Source organism: Paroedura picta, chromosome 1 (assembly GCF_049243985.1).
Source record: "Paroedura picta isolate Pp20150507F chromosome 1, Ppicta_v3.0, whole genome shotgun sequence".
Classification (NCBI taxonomy): Eukaryota; Metazoa; Chordata; class Lepidosauria; order Squamata; family Gekkonidae; genus Paroedura; species Paroedura picta.
In genome coordinates this window covers 174,412,033-174,434,617 of record NC_135369.1, presented here as the reverse complement: position 1 = coordinate 174,434,617, position 22,585 = coordinate 174,412,033, and the positions used below count along the sequence as shown (strand labels likewise).

At 42.4% G+C, this 22,585-nt stretch overlaps 2 protein-coding genes across 2 annotated transcripts in view; one reads left to right on the top strand and one right to left on the bottom strand.

Annotated features, from left to right (window-relative positions):
- CTNNA1 (catenin alpha 1) overlaps positions 1-22,585 on the top strand; it is a 97,917-nt gene that overhangs the window by 31,736 nt on the left and 43,596 nt on the right. The gene's annotated exons all lie outside the window — the stretch shown is intronic.
- On the bottom strand, positions 128-9,498 carry LRRTM2 (leucine rich repeat transmembrane neuronal 2). The gene is made up of 2 exons (XM_077312770.1): positions 8,719-9,498; positions 128-8,472 (listed from the first exon to the last, which is right to left on the bottom strand). The coding sequence occupies exons 1-2, from the start codon at positions 8,720-8,722 to the stop codon at positions 6,926-6,928; spliced, it is 1,551 nt and encodes a 516-aa protein (XP_077168885.1). The 5' UTR covers positions 8,723-9,498; the 3' UTR covers positions 128-6,925.

The following is a 22,585-nucleotide window of genomic DNA, read 5'->3' as shown; positions in this document are numbered from 1 at the left end:
GGAATTGTAATCCATGGACATCTGGAGGACCACAGGTTGACTACCCCTGCTCTAGGAGGCCATTGATAAAGCTGGGTCCTAGTGCCTAGTAGAGATGCTGTTGACTAGGAAAGAAATCAGAGCACAATCCATCCTATAAAAGAAGTATTTGTGCCTAACCCAAAAGAGATGAGTCAAGAAATCTCCTAGGCAACTGGAACCCTTTTTAATAGTCCGAACATGGCAACCCACTCCTTGTGGTCATAAGCAATTTCTACCTTGCAGGAGAGAGGAGGCTTTTGAAAAGCTAATTAGAAAAGGCCAGTGTCAGTAAGTTGAATTAGCATATTGGCCATGGAAAAAGATTAGTGGTCATACAGAGAATATGTTCTACTTTGCAAAGACTGGTCTTTATATATATATATATTAAGTTTAACCATTTGTGTGGGTCTTTAAAGAGCAATGGGTAGGTGTTGGTTAGAGTAGAAAGGAATGGATATTTTGATGACACATGCACATTACTATTGGGGTGACATTATTTGCTGAAATGGATTGCTAATTAAATGATGACTGAAATCCAAATTTTCTGTTCATTAAACACGTCATGAATAAAAGTACAAACAAAATTTTCTGGCCACCTTAAATAGCCTCTTCATACAATCTTAAGGCATATTGAGCTTTCTTAAATTTACTGTTTCCTGTAAACACACAATACACATTGCTTATTTTTAAGTAATCTGATGCTCATGACATCCTGTAAGATCTCACTTTACAGACTACATCCTTGGAGGGCCCTGTTGGAAGACGTGCCTCCTTGTACCATTTTGTTTTATCTTGAGTTCATCCTCCATCATAGAACCGCTTTGCCCATTCCTCAAAAACGGATCATCTAAACCAGCAGCAAGGGATATCAGCAATATTTGGTGATACTGTTTTGACAAGTGATGGGAAATAAATGTCCACTTTTAAACATGCTTATAAAATAATGACCCAGCTGCAGATTAAGTAGTTCTTAAACAAAAAAGCAGGAGTAAAAAGTCACTAGATGAATTAGTGGGATTTACCAGTTTCTAGTCCAGTGTATCAAATGATAATATAAATGCATGGAACTATTGTGCTGTATGAAGTCGGTGTTCTCTAATAATGTTTCCATTCCGAGAAAAGCAGGCTTTCTTAAGAGGGTCATCATTCTAAACTTTAGTTTTAAAAAATTGTTTACATTCAGTTCACATTTTAATTTAAGCCAAGTTATTTTAAAGAGAGAAATTTAGAGCTAAAATCTTCCAAGTCAGATTTTCTTTAAAAAAAAAAAAACTAAACTAAATCTGATGTTTTGATCTCTTGGGATGGGGGGGGGGGATCATCCATCCTTTATTGCTGGTTGTTTCCTAAAGTGTATTGTACTCTTAAAGAGGAATCTGATATCACATTGACTATAGCAATCAAGGCCAGCGTAGGTCAGGTTCATCATAGTGGCTGTTGTATGTCTTCATGCTGAAATTTGCAAACACATGAATCCTGTAAAAAGCCCACTATTTGAACAGCAAAATGTCAAATGTATTTTCCCATGAATTGGAAAGAATTATAGCATCTTCAGTGAATTCCATAAAGCTGACTACTCCATTCTTACTAGTTAATTTCGTGGTGTTCAAGAGCTAAAGATATTAAGCGATAGTCCTAAATATGCTTATTTTCTAAAGAAAATTATCACTGGATTTTTTTCATGTGCTTCCTAACAATTAACAAATAATTTCCACCTCGGTTAATTAGAGCAATTTAGTCTCTCTTCCTCTGGCATTGGATGTGATAAGAATTCATCCATCTAAAATAGTTTAGCTTAGATTAGAAGAACTGTTTTGTGTCTTAAGACACAAAACTTCCTGAGGAAGCGTGCATGCACACGAAAGCTCTTTGTTGGCCTTAAAGGTGCCACTGGACTCAAATTTTGTTGTGTTGCTTTAGATCAACATGGCTATCCACTTGAATTTGTTTTGTGTCCTGTGACATCATTGTTAAAGGAAGATGCTTTTATCTTGGCTTCTAATATTGGCAGCTTCCCTCCAATAAGAAGACATTTTGGTTAAAAAGAAATGTAAAGATTGAAAGCATTCTTCTTCTATACACTGTTGGCCCATCTTTTAAAATTAATCTTTTATATGCTTTGGACTGTTCAGTTTTTGAAATATAAGAGACTCTGTTGTATGTTGTTACGGATGCTCTGTCTTTTTCCTGAGTACAGAAATAGTACATGAGTACACTGCAGTGACTGTCAGGAACTTGCTAATCAGTAGCATTTCACCAAAATATAATTGGTGAAATGTATTTTCCTCAAAGTACCATGTTGATTTGAATAATAAAATGGCTTGGTTTTGCTTCAAGTAGACCTCCTTAGGTAGCCTGTATGACAGAAGCAAGTACAAGAGCTGTCCTGACAACTGTTTGGAAGAACGTTTCTCTTGTTAGAAAGGGCAGCAAAAAAAAAAAAAGGCAACTTCTATTTTACAGTATGCACATTTTAATGTTTTTTTTTTACACTGTACTCATGAATCTTTCTCCTCCACCAGAAAATGCATCTCGAAACATTACTAACACAAGTCATTTGGAATGTCTGTTAATAATTCTCAGCATCTGTGGAAAAGTTCCAGAAAATTGTTCTCGTTATCACAGAATGTTGAACTTGGAAGTACAAGAAACAGATGTTCAGAAGTTTACATAATGCATTTGGCTATTTTGCCATTCTGGGTGGGCATGAATTGGCATGATGTTGGGAAATGAGAATTCGCCTGACTTTTATAACCCTCTAATACAGTATCTGCCAGAACGATGGTTACTGCAGTATCAGTATACTTCTAAAGTATTCTGTTGTTGTTTTTTCCCCAACAACACACTCCGCTAACCAACAGCAAGCTCTGCATATCTGCTCTTATAGTGCAATGAATTGTAAAGTTTGAACATATTCAACCACATAGGCTTGTTAGTGCCATATCCAAGAAACAGATTTAGTTTTGGAACTTGCTTGCAGGGACTCTGACTTTCTTAGCTAATACAGTAATTCATTTGATTAGGGATTTGCTGGGCAGTTTGAGGAATAAAAAGCTGGTATGCTGCATTCTGTGTCAGCTACATAAGAAATTGCCTTAAATAACACATACAGAAAGGGTCAAAGTGCTGAACTTGTTTTCTTGAACCGTTTCTGCACTGGAGGCTTCACGCCACGCTGCAGGTTGCCCCGCCTCTTCCTGCGCCTGCACAGGGGAGCATTTGGCCCGGCGCACCTTGTCCGCCCTGGATTTGTGCTCCCACATGGGAGCTGGGGGTAGCGAAGTTCCTAGTGTGGAAACTATCATGGTGTTCTGACTTGGTGGTTCCCTAACAAGAGTCCTGTTTTACCTGAGGCAGGAACTGTGGGCTAGTGGCAGTGCTTTGGGAGGTGGGGTTGGACTCCAGTTGCATGGAGTTCTGTGGCTCTTGTAAATAACCCCTACCCCCTCGATCACTGATCAGTGTTCATACCATTGATAATTTATCAGTGTTGTCATTGTGACGCAATGTTGAGCCAAATGTGTATTCGTTTTGCCCAAATGTATCTTGGTACCTTGTTTGAATGTAAAGGATTTGCCATCAGGTGATATGAACGTTCTATCTGTGAGGGCCCATTCAAACATTCAAGTAATTTCTGAATATTATAGTTGAACAAGTGAACTTGCATGATTGAATGAGTGACATGACTGGTCTGGATAGAGACACCTTTTAACAGCAGCATGGCACGAAAGGGAATATCTTCCTCTTCCATGAGGGACAAATAAGCTAAAACTTAGAATTGTAACAGTTATGAACTGCTAGATAAGCTATTTCTAGGGTGCTTGTTGTGCAGTATGCAACACAATTACTGAACTTCGTTTGGGTGACTGTCTGTGATTTAGCATGCAGCTTATGTAATTGCACTCTGGATGAATCCTAGCGACCTGTACTTTGAGTGGGGGGGGGGGAAGCAATACAGAATAGTTAGGTATACCGTTCGGTCAAAGCAGCCAAATGTCTTATCAGTATGGGCTACTTTAGCAATGGCAGTCAGTGTAAAAGACCAATTTATGTCTTGCAAGCTGGCATGAGCACAGAAATAAATGTCAGAGGCGGCTGTTGCTTCACTGGCTGCAGGCAGGAGTTCAGAGGGAAAGGAGTTTGTTTGCCATCGCAGGCAGACTATGGGCTTGTACTTGGATACTGAGAATTGCTGGTGGATAAGGTAGGAGCATGCCAAACTGCATCAAGAGTTCCATAAGTCCTCCTGTCTTCCAGCCAGTGGCAAGCATCTATGTTCTGTACATCCTTTGCAAAGATGTCGTTGCTGCTCGAATTCTGGGGGTAGAAACAGCAATGCGCTGCTGAGGCTTCAGGCAAATGCTTGGCCTGTGCAAAGGAAGCCATTCTGAGGTTGTGACTGGTGATGGCCACATATTTATGAGAAAAGAGTTTGCCAAGGCAACCTTTGTTGTTCTCTGCCTGAATCTAATTTAGGACAGCAAACCATGGCATACCAGAGATATCTAGTAAGTTACAGAGAGTGCCTCCTTTATACAGGTGCAGATGGTCTTTCCAGTTGTTGGATGGGGGGGGAGGGTATGTGGAAACTGATGATACAATGTTGAGCAATGCTTATTTGGGACTATCCCAAATGTGTGGAACTAATGGTCATGTTTTGCAAAAGGCTCGAATGGCTTTAATGGCGGGATCAGTGTTTTACAGTGAACTGGTCACAATTCACCCTGAGAGGACAGCATGACTCTGTTACTCCTAGAAGGGTGGGAAGCACTTGGCTTTGAACTTTGATCCTGCTTTGCCATTTGCTGTGGCGTATCCACACCTGTCTACCTGCCTATCCATTCATATAGTTACATGCAACCTCTGATGCTCAGCAAGACATGAAAAAAACATCTCTGCATAGGTGGGGAGGGGAGAAGCCGGACCACAGAAATTCACGAGAGTTTTATTGTGAAGAATATTTAATCTTTCTGAAATTGAATAAACTACCAAAAGTAGCCTCTGTACATAGTCATTAAAGTTAGCGTCAGCCAAACTGTGGCTTCTCGGTGAAGGCAGTGTGTTATATTCAAAGAATTCCCCTTATCCAGATGCATAGAAGGTACTGTATATGGCTAAAAAATAATGGCTTACTACATGAGAAATCCTGATCTCACTGGTTTCACTCAGACAGCAAACAGTCCAGGGACTTAACAGCAATAGAAAAATCTGTTGGGGACCCCTGTGTTAGGTTAAGACAGTGCCCAGTATGAGAAGTGGAGCTGATGAGTGATGGGCTTTTGACTCATCGGCACATCTCCAAACTAGTTATTCATGTTCAAGCATTGCAGTGTTTATCCAAGTATGTCACTAAGAGGTCACGAATGTAAAAATGAATCTTTGAGCCCATAATAATTAGCTTGAAAATTTTGCAGCATAGTACAACACACAATTAACACTGTACTGACTTAGTCTCCAAGCACCAAGGTTTCTTTCCCTTAGCATGTACTCATAAATGTTTGTCGCATCTGGACTTGGCATGATATTTGAAGATCTACATATGTACATTTTCTCCTTAATTTTATCGCTTTGGTTATCATGATTTTGAGCAGCTGCATTAAACGCTCTCTCTCCCCCATGTAGTAGGCATTGTTGTGCATCTGTATCATTTTAAATATAATTCCCCAACACAGTCTAAGTTATCGTTGTCCAGAAATTAACCATTTTTGTTTCCCAGTCATTGTATGCTGCTTTAACTCATTTTATTGAAGTTCTGCAGATGGCATGTAAAAACAGCATTCCCAAAAAGCTATCAGCTTTGGAATTCACCTTTGAATTTTCAAAGACCCTTACTCTTTTGCAAGGTATAGCCCCCAGCATATTCTATTTCAGCTTAATGGAAGTCTTTTGTTCCCTCTGAAGCCTCCCTTCCGATTCAGGATCCTATAGACATCTTCCAGGATTGAGATTTCACAATGGGCCATGAGTTTGTACTGCAAGGGCTAATTTTGGTCTCCAGAGAAACCGGTAGTTCACAAAATAGTTCTCTGGTCTCAATCAACTGCCCAGCAGCTGGGGATGGGGGGGGGGTAGCTGTGCTTACAATTTTATTCAGCATCTCACTGTTTTGAGTTTAAAAAAATGAGTGTATGTTAGTCTGAAACATATCCTATTAAAGTCAAAGCAGACCTGATAGGCTGGAAGTATTTAATATCTTGTGGACCAAACTGTATCCTATATATATATCTACAGAATAAGGTTGATTTTTAAAAGCAAGAAGTATAAATCCTGGTTTATTCAGAAATATCAACAGCTACATTTTTGAATCTAGAATACATTAAGATAAGCTGAACTCTCAGTACGGAGCTAGGGAATCGTTTCCCATGCTTCATTATACTGAAAAATTCCACTCCAGCACCTTTCCATTGAAGATCGTAAATCTGAGAATCAACTTACGAAAAGCAAACAAAAAAATGGCGTTAAACTTCCTACAAATCTTGAGTCCACTGAAATGTTGGGGATCATAACTGATGCACTGTAGCTGGTAAATTGTCCTTCCATCACTGGATCCTATACATAACACCTCAGTCCTCTTCTGCAAACTACTCTCAATTTAAATCTGGAGGTTTGAGAATAAAATCTTTATACATACAATTACATAACATGATGAAGCAGTTTACATACTTTGCGTTGAGCATATTTAGACTTCCAAACATCAGGGATGTAAATTGTAATGCAAACATTGCTGCTTTAACACTGAACATATTGTGGGTTCATTAAAAGAATGTACCGCATCACTCTAAACAATCAAGTAGTCTGGGAAAATTCTAGGCTTTGTCAACATTTGTCAAAATCAGATTTGTGTATAGGGTCCCTGCCATTTGAAATTAAACATCTGCTTCCCCCCCCCCATTACCTGTCGATATTACACTTCACATTCTTTATATGGTAGCTGCTGACATTTGCACTGTCCATAGCCATTAATGATGATGAAGGGTCCTTCATGGGTGGGTTCATACTCATTATATGGTCCTTGGTCTGACATGTTTGACATATGTAGCCGTGTTTGAGATCGTAGTTGGCCGTGGCTTTGAATCATTGAGCACTGCCTAATTTTTCTTAATGTGGGAGGGCAGCATTTCCTGGAGATGAACACTACAAAAATGATAAAAAAGAAAGAAAACAATAAAGCCATTGTTCCTGTAATTACCTGCTGGGTGAAGATGGCATTGTTTGGTTCAGGTAGCTGCTCTTCTGTGGTAATGGCTATGCCCGTCGTAGTTGAAATTTCTTTGTCTCCCACATGGAAATTGGAGGAGCTTATTCTTTTTGTGTATTCAGTCGTTGGGGCTCTGTAACTTGTAGCAGCAGCCGTAACCACGCTCGATAAATTCCAGCAAAGCTGAAAACCATAAACTGCATCTAGAATATCCTCTCCCTGGGTGTGGTTTGGACTATGACAAAGTATGGAGTGCTCCCACCGACCTTGGAAGCCACTCAGCCATGTGGCCAAGGAACATATTTTGAGGCTGCATTCCCAGGGGTTGTTGGAGAGTCCCACAGTAGTTAAGTCTGTAAGTGAATATAAAACCTTGGAGTCCAGGGTGGTTAGCTTGTTGTTATCCATTAGAAGTACTTTAAGGTTTGGCATTGTTTCGAACACCGTCATGTCAATGGCTTTGATCTCATTTCCAGTCAAGTCTAGCTTTTCTAAGGTGCCCCAGGTCCATTCCATCCCGCACGTCAAGTTGCTAATTTTGTTCCCCTGCAAGAAGAGCATGTGCAGATTGCTTAGCCGGAGGAAATGAGCAAAGTTAATCTTTGTCAGCTGGTTGTGCTCTAGGTGAAGCTCCCTCAGTTTGATTAATCCCGCAAATCCATTGCGTGCCAAACTCCGCAAGCGATTTGTGCTCAGATCCAAAAAATCCAAACTACGGCAGTCTGAAAAGAGGCGGACCGGCATAGTCCTCAGGGAATTGGAACGTAAACTCAAGGTTTGCAGTTTGCGAAGGCCATAGAACAGCTCGGGGTGCAAAGCAGACAACTGGTTGAAAGAGAGGTCCAAATGTTGCAGGTTAAGCAGTTGGCTAAAAGTTGCGTTTGGCAAATAAGAGATTTTGTTTGAACTTAAAATTAACTCCTTGAGTTTATACAGTCCTTGAAAAGCATCTTCTCTTACCGTATCAATTTGATTATGATCTAAATGAAGCCAAGTAAGTTGACTGAAGCTTGCAAACTGATCCCCTTCGAGTTCCATAATAAAATTGTGCCTCAATGACAACCCTAGACAGCCCTTGTCAGTGGTGTTTGGCACTGAGTTAAACCCCTGAGAGTCACAGTAAAAGAGCAGCTTCTCGCAACGGCATTTTGGCGGACAAGCCGTGCCCAAGGCAGGCAGCATTTTAAAAACAATACTCATTGCATATATTGCTGCCAGCATAGGAGCCCCTAATGGCCACTTGAAATGTAAGCCTGCAGAATATAATTCAGGGAAACAACAAAATAGGATATTCTTATCAGACGATGTACGCTGACAACATAAAGGAGAAAGATTGCTGCAGATCATGGCATGCATTAAAATTTCAAGGTTTTCTTTTTAAATAAACATTTTAAACAAAAGACTTGAGGATTTAAAAGGTACGGATAGCCGATTTAGTATTTCTGAAGTAAGGAAGATCAGCTGCAAACGGCACGACAGATCAAAAGGCATGAACTTACCCATTCTTTTGAGGACGTTGGCGGTTGCATTCAGTCGTAGTATTAGACTCAGCGCAGTGAGTCTGTAAAAAGCTCTAATGTAGACAACCTTTGAATAATTTACTGTTTTCTACCGTCCGCCGACATTAGAGTAAAAATGACTTGACATTCCTTCTCTCAAATATTCCTTTTAAATTCATTTCCTTGACTTCCAGTAAGGGGTCCAATAATTCCCGGAGCAGGGCTGAAACGAAGTTCTCCGTTTTTATCTCGTCCAGCTGTTCAATTGGCAACGCTTTCCACGGCTATGGCTTTTTTGTCTTTAACTTGTTGATGGCAGATGGGCGCCTTATTGCTGTGAGAGAAGCCTCGGTAGTCGCTTGAATGCATTTTCTGAAAGCTTTCAGGGACACGGTACCGGAATGCGATTGCTTATGTGCTGCGACCACACAACTGTATATAGGCTGACGTCACCCTGTGACGTTCCTTTTGTTTGGGTTTTCCAGAAGCTTTGCAGTTGGATGCACGGTGGTGCAGATTGCGAACTGTGATATTAGACTACCACTAAGAGGAAAAACTAATTGTAGGAATTCTTCCTCGAGCTTCCCTGGGGCAGGAATGACTTTGCAGGAGTGCCCTTATAGGCAGTGGGTGTTGCTACAGCCTGTACATCTTCATTCACGAACTGTAATTAGAGTAATGGCTTTCTTCTTTTGTAGGGATGGCAGTAGCTTTTCTTTGCTTCTTCTTAGGCAACAGAATGTAAGCTATATGCATAGAAGAAAGGGGTTAAGAAACCCTCCCAGGACGTTGGCACTATAAAAAGGATCTGTACATTTATAGACGTAGTTAAAAAGGACCAGGAAGGAAATATATTTATTGATGATGGACAGTTTGGAGGATGCTTAAGCAAGTACAAAGGCATTAACCCAATGGTGTCTAAAGTTTTTAAACCTCCAAGGCTGCGTTTCAATTTCTACATTCCTCAGAGCTCAAATGAACAAAAACAACAAAAGGGTTAGCATGCATCGAGATTTGAATCCTGTGACATTTAGCAATGAAAAAAATGACCAGAAGGAATTGAGTTAAATATAGGGAATGCTTAGTTTGTAAAGATTCCCATTAGCTTTCCTTTTCCCCCCCTTTTAAAACCGTTTGTATTTCTATAGAAATACTCCTTGCATCTGGCAAGGGATTTAAATGTTAATTTCTTGCTCTGGTGGAGTCCTTGCAGGTAAATCTGCTTAATCTCATTGCTTATTAGTGCGTGTTTCTTAAATAAGAGTTAATCAGAAGAAATTTTATTTTAAGCTGTACCCCATGCAGTGCTGACTGGTTGGCAGTGGTTGCAATTCAGATGTTTGTGCTGAGAATTCTAGTTTTACTTTTGCATAAATTTCACAGGTTGCAAAATTTGTAAATACTGAGGTAACCCAGTTTACCATCACTTACTTGTTGGACAAGAGTGTGAATGTGTTGAATTTTACCGGGCCCTCACTGAATGTTGTGAAATTCTGAGAAATTCAGTGTTAGACAGATTAGGCTAGTGGAGTGACAAGTGGAGTACCCCAAGGATCTGTCCTGGGGCCTGTGTTGTTCAACATATTTATAAATGATTTGGATGAGGGATTAGAGGGGATACTTATTAAATTTGCAGATGATACTAAACTGGGAGGGGTAGCAAACGCAACTGAAGACAGCAACAGAATACAGGATGATCTTGATAGGCTCGAGAAGTGGGCTAAATTGAATAAAATGAAGTTCAATAGGGACAAATGTAAAGTTCTGCATTTAGGTAGGAAAAACCAAATACACCAATATAAGATGGGGGAGACTTGTCTTGACAGTAGCATGTGTGAAAAGGATCTAAGAGTCTTAGTAGACCATACATTGAACATGAGTCAGCAGTGTGACTCAGTGGTTAAAAAGGCAAATGGGAATTTGGGGTATATCAAACGGAGTATCGTGTACAGATCACGGGAGGTGATGGTACCGCTTTACTCTGCTCTGGTTCGGCCTCCCTTGGAGTGCTGTGTTCAGTTTTGGGTACCCCACTTGAAGAGGAATGTTGACAAACTGGAACGTGTCCAGAAGAGGACAACAAAGATGGTGAGGGGTTTGGAGACCAAGACGTATGAAGAAAGGTTGGGGGAGCTTGGTCTGTTTAGCCTAGAGAAGAGATGACTGAGAGGGGATCTGATAACCATCTGCAAGTATTTAAAAGGCTGCCATATGTAGGATGGAGCAGAATTGTTCTCTCTTGCCCCAGAGGGACAGACCAGAACGAATGGGATTAAATTAATTCAAAAGAAATTCCATCTAAACATCCAGAAGAAGTTCCTGACAGTTAGAGCAGTTACTCAGTGGAACAGGCTTCCTTGGGAGGTGGTGGGTTCTCCATCTTTGGAAATATTTTAACAGAGGCTAGATAGCCATCTGACAGAGAGGCTAATTCTGTGACAGCAAAGGGGTGGCAGGTTACAGTAGATGAGAGATTGGGATGTGAGTGTTCTGCATAGTGCAGGGGGTTGGACCCTTCCGACGCTATGATTCTATGTGAGATGGCACTATTCAGGCATAATTGGCTAGATATAAACCTGGTGTTATTAAAGTTTACTGTCCTGATTTGTTTGATCATTTAACACTATCATTTGTACTTTATAAAGTCAGTGTAAGGAAAACTCAGGTGGGTCTTTGTTAAGGTACGTTTTTGTACCAGTTGCCATAACTGTTCCCAGGAATTAAGAAGATAAGACGAGCTGGGGGGGGGGGTTATATCCTGCGTTTCACTAACTGAATGACTTAAAAAGCAGTTTACAAACACTTTTACCTTCCTGTCTCACACCCTGTGAGGTAGGTGAGGCTGAGAGAGCTCTCAGAGAACAGCATTCAGAGAACTGTGACTAGCCCAAGGTCACCCAGCTGGTTTCATGTGGAGGGGTGGGGAATTAAACCTGGTCCTCCATGTTACAGTCTGCCACTCTTTACCAAGCTGGTTCTCTACTACCCTTTAAGAGTCTCACCATAGCTTGACTTGCATGCCTGCTTCATTCTACTGGTATTCTGTGATGACGAAATAGGAGTGGCCAAAGAATGTAGAATGGGGGTTATTTGTTTTTTGCTCTCTGAAGGCTGGAGGTGGGGTCCAACATTCCGGATGTCTTAGATTAGCGATCCCCAACCTGTGGGCAGCGGACCACATGTGGTCCTTCGACTAATTGGAGGTGGACCCTGAAGGACACCTTCTCCCCCCCCCCCGGCCCTTTACTTCATCCCCCCAACCCTTTACAACACACTTCATTGTTGTGGTGTGTCTGTATCTTATTTTGAAGGGATGTTTAAACATTACCATAGCGATCAGAGAGCGCTAGGGCAATGGTTGAGAGTAGAGGAGTAAACTACCCCCACACACACACACCAGGCCTCAGTTAAAGGCATTGAGTGGTCCCCGGTGAGTGGTCCCCGGCGTTGAGTGATCCCCAGTGATAAAAAGGTTGGGGACCACTGTCTTAGATCATGCTTGAGAAGCCTGTCTCCCCTTGTATCTCTGCTGATCTGTGGGCTTTCACTGTGCGGTGTCAACACTGTCATCCAGAATCCTATCCATCAAATGCCTAGCAGGGCAAGGTGTAAGCACTTGTGAAATGAGAAATTACCATTTTCCCCATGGTGTCTTTTGTTGTAGAACGTGGATTTGTGATGCAACTGAAGCAAAAACTTTTGCACCAGAAAGCTTACCTAATGCAAAATACTTTTGGAATGAAACTGTCTATGTTTGGCATCTATGGGGCACTATATAGTATCAGGGCAGAGGGATTTCCCTGGGGATGAAGTTTCATAATTTTCGCATCACTACTGAGAAGGCCCTGTCATTTAAATCTTATTCTTCCTCCTCCTCTTCCTCTTATTCTTCTTATCATTAGATCTCTAAACCACTCCTCTGCCAAAAATTAGATGGGTGTGTCACATGTGAGAGGCCTCCAAAGAAAATCTTTAAAAAATTAGCATGAATTGGTGTCACAATGGGAGGATGGGCCCCTGCTGTCCCCCCTGCAAATTCATTCGTTCGTTCATTCATTCATTCATTCATTCATTCATTCATTCATTCATTCATTCATTCAGAGACTCAAAGAACATACCTCCCCCACCCCCTTTCTGACAGCTGTGTCCTGGAGGTATAATTGTTTGTGAGTGTGTGTGTGTGCGCGCACATTTTCTGGGCAGAAAATTGACCTAATGGATTTGAAACAATGGGCAGCTGAGCCTTGAGGGTTCAGCCCAGGTTAGGCAAGATCATATGCTTAGTCAGTAGCAGTATTTCAGCTTGCTTATAAGGTTGTAGTGACATGAGCACAGGAATAACAGCTTCATTACATATTCCATAGCAAGCATGAAGCACCTACACAAATTCTATTTCCAGCGCTGTCAAAATATGCATGAATAGTTGCTCCTGGCATAGTGTGTATGTATTTATTATCACATGGCATGTGTGTAGTATAGCCAGGAAATCCTAAGATTGTCTCACAGCCAGGCAAGAGATGTTCCAAGGTGGTTTGCCATTACCTGCCTTTGCTTCATGACCTTAGTGTTACTAGGAGGTGTCTATCCAAATACTAGACAGCATATCTGCTTAACTTCCGAGATCAGGCTTGCCTGGACTAGCCATAGAATAGTCAATGACCTTGTGCACCATTACATTCCCTTGGCAAAACCATGTGGAGTGGCCCTCAAAGGGAAACGGCAAGTATGAAGCAAAGTTTAGAATATAAGGACCTCAGTTCAGTGGTCACAACTGTTTCATCTGGAGAGGGGGGGGGCATTGACTTGAATGCTGCTCCTTTGTAGCGCCAACCCTAGACATGCATGTTGAGACCAGTGCAGGGCAAAACACCCTTGTGAATGTTTGTACCCAAGGCATTAGCCTTTGAACCAAGAAGCATAAAGACAGTCAGAGAAAGTAAGCTATCCTCACTTGAGGGAGAATGTATCCTGACAATTGAGAATTCCCTCTCCCATCATTCCTGGAGGCAGGAATTACATTGCAGTCTCCATCTCTACCACTAGGGAGTGCCCTGCACCTTTGGTTCTCTTCCTGCCTCTCTACAGTGTGCGGATAGGATAGAAACTTCCCTTTAGGTTGTTCGACAGAGCTTCCTGATTGCAGTCTATTTCCCCCCTTAGTACATCCCCCCCTTGCTTTTCTTCTAGTCCTTTGTTTCTCTTCCCATCCAGGCTCTTAGAGGGAAAACTGTTCTTCTTTACCTTTTATCAGCCTGTTGCTAACCTCAGTTGCAAGAGCACAGTCAAGATGCAGCTTTATGGGCAAGGTGTCTGGTGCTTGCACAGTGATCAAGGGAGCAGGAAGGTCCTGCAAAACTGTGCGGCCAGTCACTTGGAAGCAGCAGAGCTCTGAAGAGAGCCACAAACAAGATGACTCTGAAGATGCTCTTTTGGTGCCAAAATACAGCCTCAGCCCAGCAGCCTGGACTGGGTGAGGGAGCAGTTGGCTACTGATGATGCAGACAATATTTCCAGCCCAAACTTGAGTAAAAAGGCAGCCAGATGTTTCCAGCTGTTCTGTGGGGTGGAAGGCTCTTTTTTGATCCACCTGAGCTACAAAAGGGGTTCAAACAATTTCTAGCAGAGTAAGGACCAGGCAAAGCAGTCGTTGGATAGAATGAATCACATACAGTCCCTTATAGCTGGGGTAGTCAACCTGTGGTCCTCCAGATGATTGTGGACTATAATTCCGATGAACCCCTGCCAGCAAACACTGCCTTATAGCTTTGTCCCCTTCACCTGCACCTTCACCTGCACCCCCCAGCATTCTGAATAAAAAGCTACTGCTCTGCTAAATCAGTCAGATCCAACAGGCACAGGATTCTAAACTGCCTTCAGGTAGGACCTATACAACCATGGTGGCCAGTTCTGATTCATTGGGGGTGGGGAGCACTCTGCATATCCATGCATAGGACAGGGAGAGGGGTTCTTTTATTGAATCAGAGAATTCAGATCTTAGAAGAGGGGGGAAGTCTCATATGAGGAGTTCCCAAGACTCGAGAAACAAGTTGCTGAGGAGGAGCTTTTTTCTCCAAAGTAGTACGTTTTAGAGCTGTAAAACAATACATGCTTCTTGAAATTTAATGACATACTTATTGAGGCTAAAGATACCCCCCCCCAAAAAAAAGCCATGCTGTCCCGTACTGAAAGGCAAGAAAGACGTTCAAAATTTAGATTTCAGTTCTACTCCCAGGAAGCACTAGTCAGATATGGCAATGATTATAGAAAACCTTCCTGGCCTAGAAACAAGTCAAACTTTAGATCAAATTCCCAGTTACTAGCTCAGATCAGTTCTCTTGGTCATCCCAGGGAGGCAAACCGGCAGTAATGTACTGATACCAGGCTGTCCTTGGTGAGGTGGCAGCTGCACCTGTTTCAAAACAGACTTAATTGAACTCATCCGCTGGCTGCTAGGTGAGAGGAACAACAGATATGAGGCTATATTGTAGAATTCATAGTCTTCTACAGAGCAGGTGGCTGGCTTTTCCCCTACATCTACATGTCGAGACAAAGGGAAAGATGCCAAGTACAGTCCCTGAGGAGAAAGGGGACTGAATGGCTCCTTGGGATTTTAAGTTGTCGACAGTTTTTGTGATGCTGCTGACAGAGGGTTCCTCCAGGGAAGCAAATGAAGTCATCGTTTCTCTGACGAGAACTTTCTTATTAAGATTTTGTTTATGTCTTCCAAATGTAATCCCTGGACGGTTTCCAAACCAGGGATTCTGGCTTCACAGACAGGACTTTTTCTACGCATTGGTCTTTCTTGGGGTTATCCTGATGCCTTTAGTAGGCAGATACCTCCATTTTCCATAGTCCTGTCTCCAGATAAGGAGGTTGCTAATGTCTAAACATCATCATGTTGAATGTTTTTGAGGTTATTCTTCATCCCTTGTCTTGTTCACAGTGTTTGTTCATGAAGACCCCATTGTTTGTCAAGCAGCATCACACTTTTGCGTGAAGTCTCTCGGTTTACCTTAGCTAGGCAGCTATCACAGGTTGGAGCTTTGTCTTAGCTATCAGAAAAGGCAGAACTTAGGACAGATCCCATCTTTAAAGTTTTTTACAGATCTGAGGAAGTCTGTCTTAATTTTGTGCTGGGCCCAACCATCCTAAGGCAAGAATTGGCATCCTCTGTTCTTACGCAGGCTTCCATATGCATTTGTATTAGAAGTATAGCTTCAGGAACAAGCCTTGGTAGCAGTGTATGTTAGGGTTGGGCGCTTCAGTGTCTGAAGCAGCCTGCGGCACGGAGGGGGAGGTGCCACAGGAGGCACCGTAACACTGGCTGCTTCAGGCGCGAAAGGCCACTTTGGACGCCGAAGCGCCCAACCCTAGTGTATGTAAATGAGATCTTGGGGTACTTGTGGCTTAATATGAGCAGATAGTGTGATGCAACGGTTAAAAGAAAAGCCCAATGCAGTCAACAGAGGCATCAAAATCACAAGATGTCTTAGCCCTGCTGTATATTGCATTTGCCAGACCACACCTGGAGTCCTGTGTGCCGTTCTGGAGGCTTCACGTAAAAAGGATATAAACAAAATTGAGAGGGTTCAAAGGAGAGTGACAAGAATGATCTAGGGCCTGGGGACCAAGCCCTATGAGGAAAGGCTGAGAGACTTGGGAATGTTCAGCCTGGAGAAGAGGAGATTGAGAGATTGATCTCTTGAAGTACTTGAAAGGCTGTCACTTGGAGGAAGGCAGGAAGGGGTTTCTGTTGACAGCAGAGGATAGGATCTGCAGTAATTGGTTTAAACAATGTGTAGTACTGGCTAGATGGGGGGGGGATCACAATCAGAGTAATTTAGCAGTGGAATATGCCTAATGAAGTGGTAAGCTCCCCCTCACTGGAGGTTTTGTGACACTCCACCATTTAAAAGCAAGATAGCTTCAAATGTCCTGCCACTTCCGAAAGTGAGGGAATGTATTCATTTGTCATATAAATTCCAGGTACCACAATATGATGAGGTCATTAATGGCCTATTCAATAAAAAGCACATCTCAGCTGTTTTAAAGACTAATGCTTCTGGGGCAAGATTCCAGTCTGGCATCTGGAAACTTAGGAGTTGGGTGTCTGTCTGCTAGAGGTGTTCTCCTGAATTGTGCAAGTGGTTTCCTCTGTGCTCGGTGCCGTCTCATTCACCATCTATAACAATGCCTCACTTGATCTGCGTGTGTCTGTCGGGTTTCTACTGTTGCCCGGTAAAATTCATAAATGGCTTTATGGTAGATGGTTAAGAGATGCATAGAGTCAACTGGGGCATGAATCTGTTGAAAAGCCCAGGCAGCCCCAGTACCTATACAGAAACACAAGGTAATAAAGCAGAGGAAGGCAGCATGTTTAATTTTCCCAAACACGGAATTGTTTCAGCTAAACGTTTTAACGGAAATTGGTTCACTGCACACATACTACAGCATTCGAAAATAAAAAAGTAAATGCACTAAGTAAACATATCCTAGCTATCTATTTGCGGTATGCATGAGTGACTGCAGCTTGTTACTAAAATTAAACAGTGTGGTGATGTTAACATACTGGCACAGCTCAGGTGGGATCATTTCCTCCCATTCCCTGCCCTTTTCATGCTCTTGTGTATCTGGCACAGAGCTTCATTTTTTGCCAGTGCATCGGTTCATGTGCTGATGTAACATATTCTGGCTCTTGCTGTGTTGGTGCAGCACAGCTTTAAGATTTACTAGTCTGGGATAAGAAAGTCATGTGCAATCCTATTCCTAGGCCTCTTAATAATTCTCATACTAATAGTGGGTTTTTTTTTTACATAAAGCTCTTGGTGACAGTGTTATACAATCTTTGTTGCTCCTGTTTCAGGTATTGCAATTACAATTTTTCCCCATAAAGAGCATCTACAAGCTACTTTCAAAGTACTGCTCTCCCTCAGAAGTGGAGGCCATCTTGGTGGGTGATTCCCACCATCCTCCTTTTGTTTCCTGTCTCCTCAGTGGGAGTCGCTCTCCCTTCAGTTCTTTTCCTGCCTCAACAGGGAGAGCAGTTCATTCCCACAGGCTGTCCTGCTTCTTTGTGCTATTCTACTCACATTCTTATTACTTTCTTCAAACCTATTATGTTAGATTCTCATCTAAGTCTTTCCTGCTTATATCTTTAACATTTCTCTGCTGACTTCCCCTCCCCTGCTACCTAGGCTTAGGGAAGAGAGCAAAGACAAGCTCTGTATTGGAGTGGCAGCCATCTTAAGTCATCTTTTTGCCCCCCAAAAAGTTTATCTTTCAATGTGCTCAAGCTATGGATAAGAGAGAAAGCAGTGATGGCTTCCCCTCTGACAATGAATTGGAGGCGCCAGTCTCCACAGAAAGGCCATGACTGAGCCTGCTGCTTGCTTGCCAACTGACCAGGAAGAAGTAGATTTGCTCACATCCATAATCCAGACAAAATCTACGGGGCCCATGGAAAATTCGAGTCACCCTTCATAATGTGCAGCAGCAATGACCAACTCCACTCCCAATAGTGGCACAGATGGTTTACTCATGAGTAACATGCAGGGGCTTGTTCCATCAATGTTTTCCCTGGATTTCACAACTTTACTCAGGCAAACAATGCAAAAGGAGATTGCCAATTTTTATCATGGTGGAATTGGGGGGCGTAGCCCCCAATCTTTCATGCAACCTTTATCCTGCTAGTTAGAGCGGTACAGAATGAAATCCCTGGCCCCCTAAGGCCACTAGAACTGTTGCAGTTTCCAGATCAAAGTTAAGGGTAGGCCTGCATAGAGCAAGTTGCAGAAATCCAGTCTAGAGGTGATCATCGCATGGATCACTGCCGCTAGGTGTTCCGGGGCTAAGTAGGGTGCTAGCAGTTTGGCTTGGTGCAGATGCTGGAATGCCGGCTGTGCTACTCTTGTGTTCGTGCTTCCATAGAAAGTGAGGCATCCAGGATCACGCCCAGGTTCTTGGCAGAGTGAGCCACTGACAGTTGTACTCCGTCCAGGATGGGCAATTGCAATTTCTCGCTTCCTACCCAGCCATAGGAAGGGTTAAGCTTCAGACAACACTGCATTAAAGAAAGCATACAAAGCCAAAGCAGTAATTATTAGACTGCCCACCACTGCTATTGTATCCAGGGTTGCTACCACTTGGACTAGAGAGATCATGCAGCTCATTCCAGACAATAACCATTGGCTTGCTGAGAGCATCAGCAGATTTCTTAAAGCCACATCTTTGCCAAATACAACTCTGGACTCCTTGAATATTCATCAAGAGTCTTGGCTTCTGCCACAGCAGCCAGAAGAATATGATGGCTATGTGCATGGCAAACAGACTACCATTCCAAAGCAATCATATCAGTGTACACGCTCCAAGGAAACAGTTGGGTTGGAGATACACTCAACAAGATTTTAGTTGAGACCCAGGGACCAAAAAAAAACCCTTAGAATTTTGAGACATCCTGGTCCAAGGCACTTTGGAAATCATTTCTTTAGTGCCTAACACATGCTCCCTAGATATAAACAAGAAAACAGAAGGATCAGCTGGAACCAGCAGAGACAAACAACGATGTAGTATGATGAGACGGATCTTTGGTCCTCTGCAGCAGTTTATTCAGACCCTTCCAATATGAGATGCTGAGAAAACAAGACATTTTGATCCGCATCCCACTGAAGGGGAAGTGCAGTCTGGTATAGTGGATGGAAGTTGCATAATCTCAAACAGGGCAAGAATTATTGGATCACAGAGGTGAAACAAATGTTCATAGATTTGGATAAGAGAGAAAGCAGTTTGGGATACCACACTGGAAGGGGTTTCAGCACAAGGTCAGTGGAGTTCCATAGAAGTAACACTGCCAGTCAATCTGCTGGAGCTTCACCAGTCACCTAACTCTTTGTTTCAAAGATGAAATGATCTGTGGTCATGACCTGATAAGAACGATCACTATACCAACCAAAATGTGTATAAATGAGTAAGGGGGTCCCAAGTCAACAGCATTACACAGGTAAGCATCCAGGCTTCTATGCGGGCAGAGGAGAACCTATCTGAAAGAGAATATAAACAAAGAGTAGTGAATACACACACAGATTGACACAGCTGGCAGAAGAGGGAGAATGGTTTTGAAAGAAGAATCTATTTGGCCTGATTTCCAGCCACTTCAGTCTTCCACCAGTGGAACCTTTCGTGTCACCTGTGAATCATCAAACAGGTCGATTCTTCACTAGATACAATTACACATGTGTGGAGGCTGCAAACACCTTTACGTAAGATTGGCCAAGAGGTTTACTGTATGCCTTCCCTCCAGTTCCAGTTCTGCTAAAACTGATCCAGAAGATCAGGGAGCAACAGGCAGAGACTACTGTGGTAACTCCTTTTTTGACCTTAACAAGCCATGGTTTTCGGCATTACTGCAAATGGCATCAGACCCATCTCTCAGACTTCCAGTGTCAGCAGGAGATTATACCAGGGTCCAGCAGCAAAAGGGGATGTGGGGGGAGGGGTATCACTAGGGACCAATCTGACATCCTCATGCAAAGCAACTAAAATTGAGTTCTTGGAAACTGTAAGAGACAAATTTTGAGATTGGGCTAGTACAGTGATCACGGATAATATCTTCACACCTAGGAGACAGCCAGCCAACAGGATACACAATTACACATATAAGGCATCTGTACAGTCGAGTATGAAAAAGAAAATCAGCAGCATGAGTTCTCATAACAAAGCTATCCTGTTTTTTTACAAGAAGGTATAGACAGAGGTCTACAAATGACAACTCTTAGAGGACAAGTGGCAGTTAAAGTGTCTGACAATAAAGGCTCTGTGCTTAGAGTGTCAGAGTTTGGGGCTCTGTCCATCAAACATTTGACATGCACTTGATGTTAGGTACTGTCCATAGAGTTTTCATGGCAAAGATACTGGAGTGGTTTGCCATTTCCTTCTCCATTCGGTGCGAGCTTAAATGGACTCCAGGGAATGGTAGAAGACAGGAAGGCCTGGAGGATCATTGTCCATGGGGTCGCGATGGGTCGGACAGGGCTTTGCAACTAACAACAACAACAGATGTTAGGACATTTTTGAAAACATTCATACTCAGCACAGAGCATATCAGTAAAATGGATGCACTATTCATTTCCATCTCCCCACTGAACTTGGGGAATAAAAGGTCTCAGCTCTCTTAAAGCACGTATTCTAGAAACCTATAAGCTTCAAACACTTGATGTTCAATAGGGAATAACTGTCTTCTTGGTAAGTGCAGGAACTAAAGTAGCCATCACCAAGCATGAGACAATGGAAGAAGTATGTAGGTAGCACTGTGGTCTTCCGTCTTCCATTCATCAAGTGTTGTAAGTTCATTGTATACAGCTCAGCTGATGCCACATTTAGCTGAAGAGTCTTTCGGCATATAACAGATGCAGACACAATGTCTCACACAGAAAATTGGACACTTCTTTGAGAGAGCCCACCAAGATGTCCTCCGTCTCAGGAGACCGACCCTTGAATACTTAACATGAAGGGTCCTTCTAGAAGAAGAAGAGTTGGTTCTTATATGCTGCTTTTCCCTACCCGAAGGAGGCTCAAAGCGGCTTACAGTCGCCTTCCCATTCCTCTCCCCACAACAGACACCCTGTGAGGGAGGTGAGGCTGAGAGAGCCCTGATATCACTGCTCGGTCAGAACAGCTTTATCAGTGCTGTGGCGAGCCCAAGGTCACCCAGCTGGCTGCATGTGGGGGAGCGCAGAATCGAACCCGGCATGCCAGATTAGAAGTCCGTACTTCTAACCACTACACCAAACTGGCTCTCTACTCTGAGGAAAGCAAATCACTATCAACTAGTAGGACTATTTCTGGTTTTACATAGTTTCTTCCTGTTGTAACTGTATTATTACTCATTTAAGTGAGCAGTATATTTTATCTATTGCATACAGTTTTATAGTCTAGCGTTGACTACGGCTTTTGAAGTTACTTGAACTGAAGAGAGGGTGACTTGCACTGAAGAGACAGGAAGAAGAAAAATGTTGTTTCTGCCTCATTGAGTGGATGTTGGGTATTACCCACCAAGATGTCCTCCTTGCCTCAGAGGAGAAGAACCCTTCGTGATAAGTATCCACTGGTTACTCTCAAAACAGTGGATGACTCCATGCTTCTTTGGAAAGAAGTCCAAGGGGTAGCATCGGAAGAAATATTTGCAAGTTGTTGATTGCCAATGTGAAGCTTGATACCTTTTCTGGGCAGCCTCCCCTAATATACTTATGTTAATTTTTAAAAACATTTTACTTGAGGTTATGATCCAGTCACTTCAGATTTCTTCTAAGTACTGCTTAAACTCAAAATGCCAAATCCCACCTGAGAGACTGTGTTCAAAGTAATTTGGAGAAACGTAAAACTTTTCAAAATGATTTAGTCTTAAAGAATAGACATGCTAATGCTGTACATGTTTATGGGTTTTACAGAAACGTTTTACAGCAGCTATATGAATGCTTACCTTAAGCTGAGTTATAGGAATTCATAACTGAGCTACAGCAGATTATTTCTTTCTCCAAAGTGGATGAAGCCTTCTGTATTTAATTCAGTCATGACTTATTCTAAGGAACAAGCCCACAAACAGGGTAAGCTAGTGGCAGCCATCCCCAGCACTCGGTAAATGGAAAGAGAGAGGTTCAGTTTATTACCACCAGCTTGTCTTACTCTCATGATAATTTATCTACTCTTTTAAAGCAGTCTCTTCCATTTCAGTAATCTGTGACTTGAGTCCCCAATTTGGGGGTTATTACAAGTCAAGTTCCAATAGTGAGGCAGAAGACTTTCCTTCTTTATTTTATAAATATCACATGCCCTGCCCACACATATGCATTCACTTTTCTTTGTCCGTTTTATT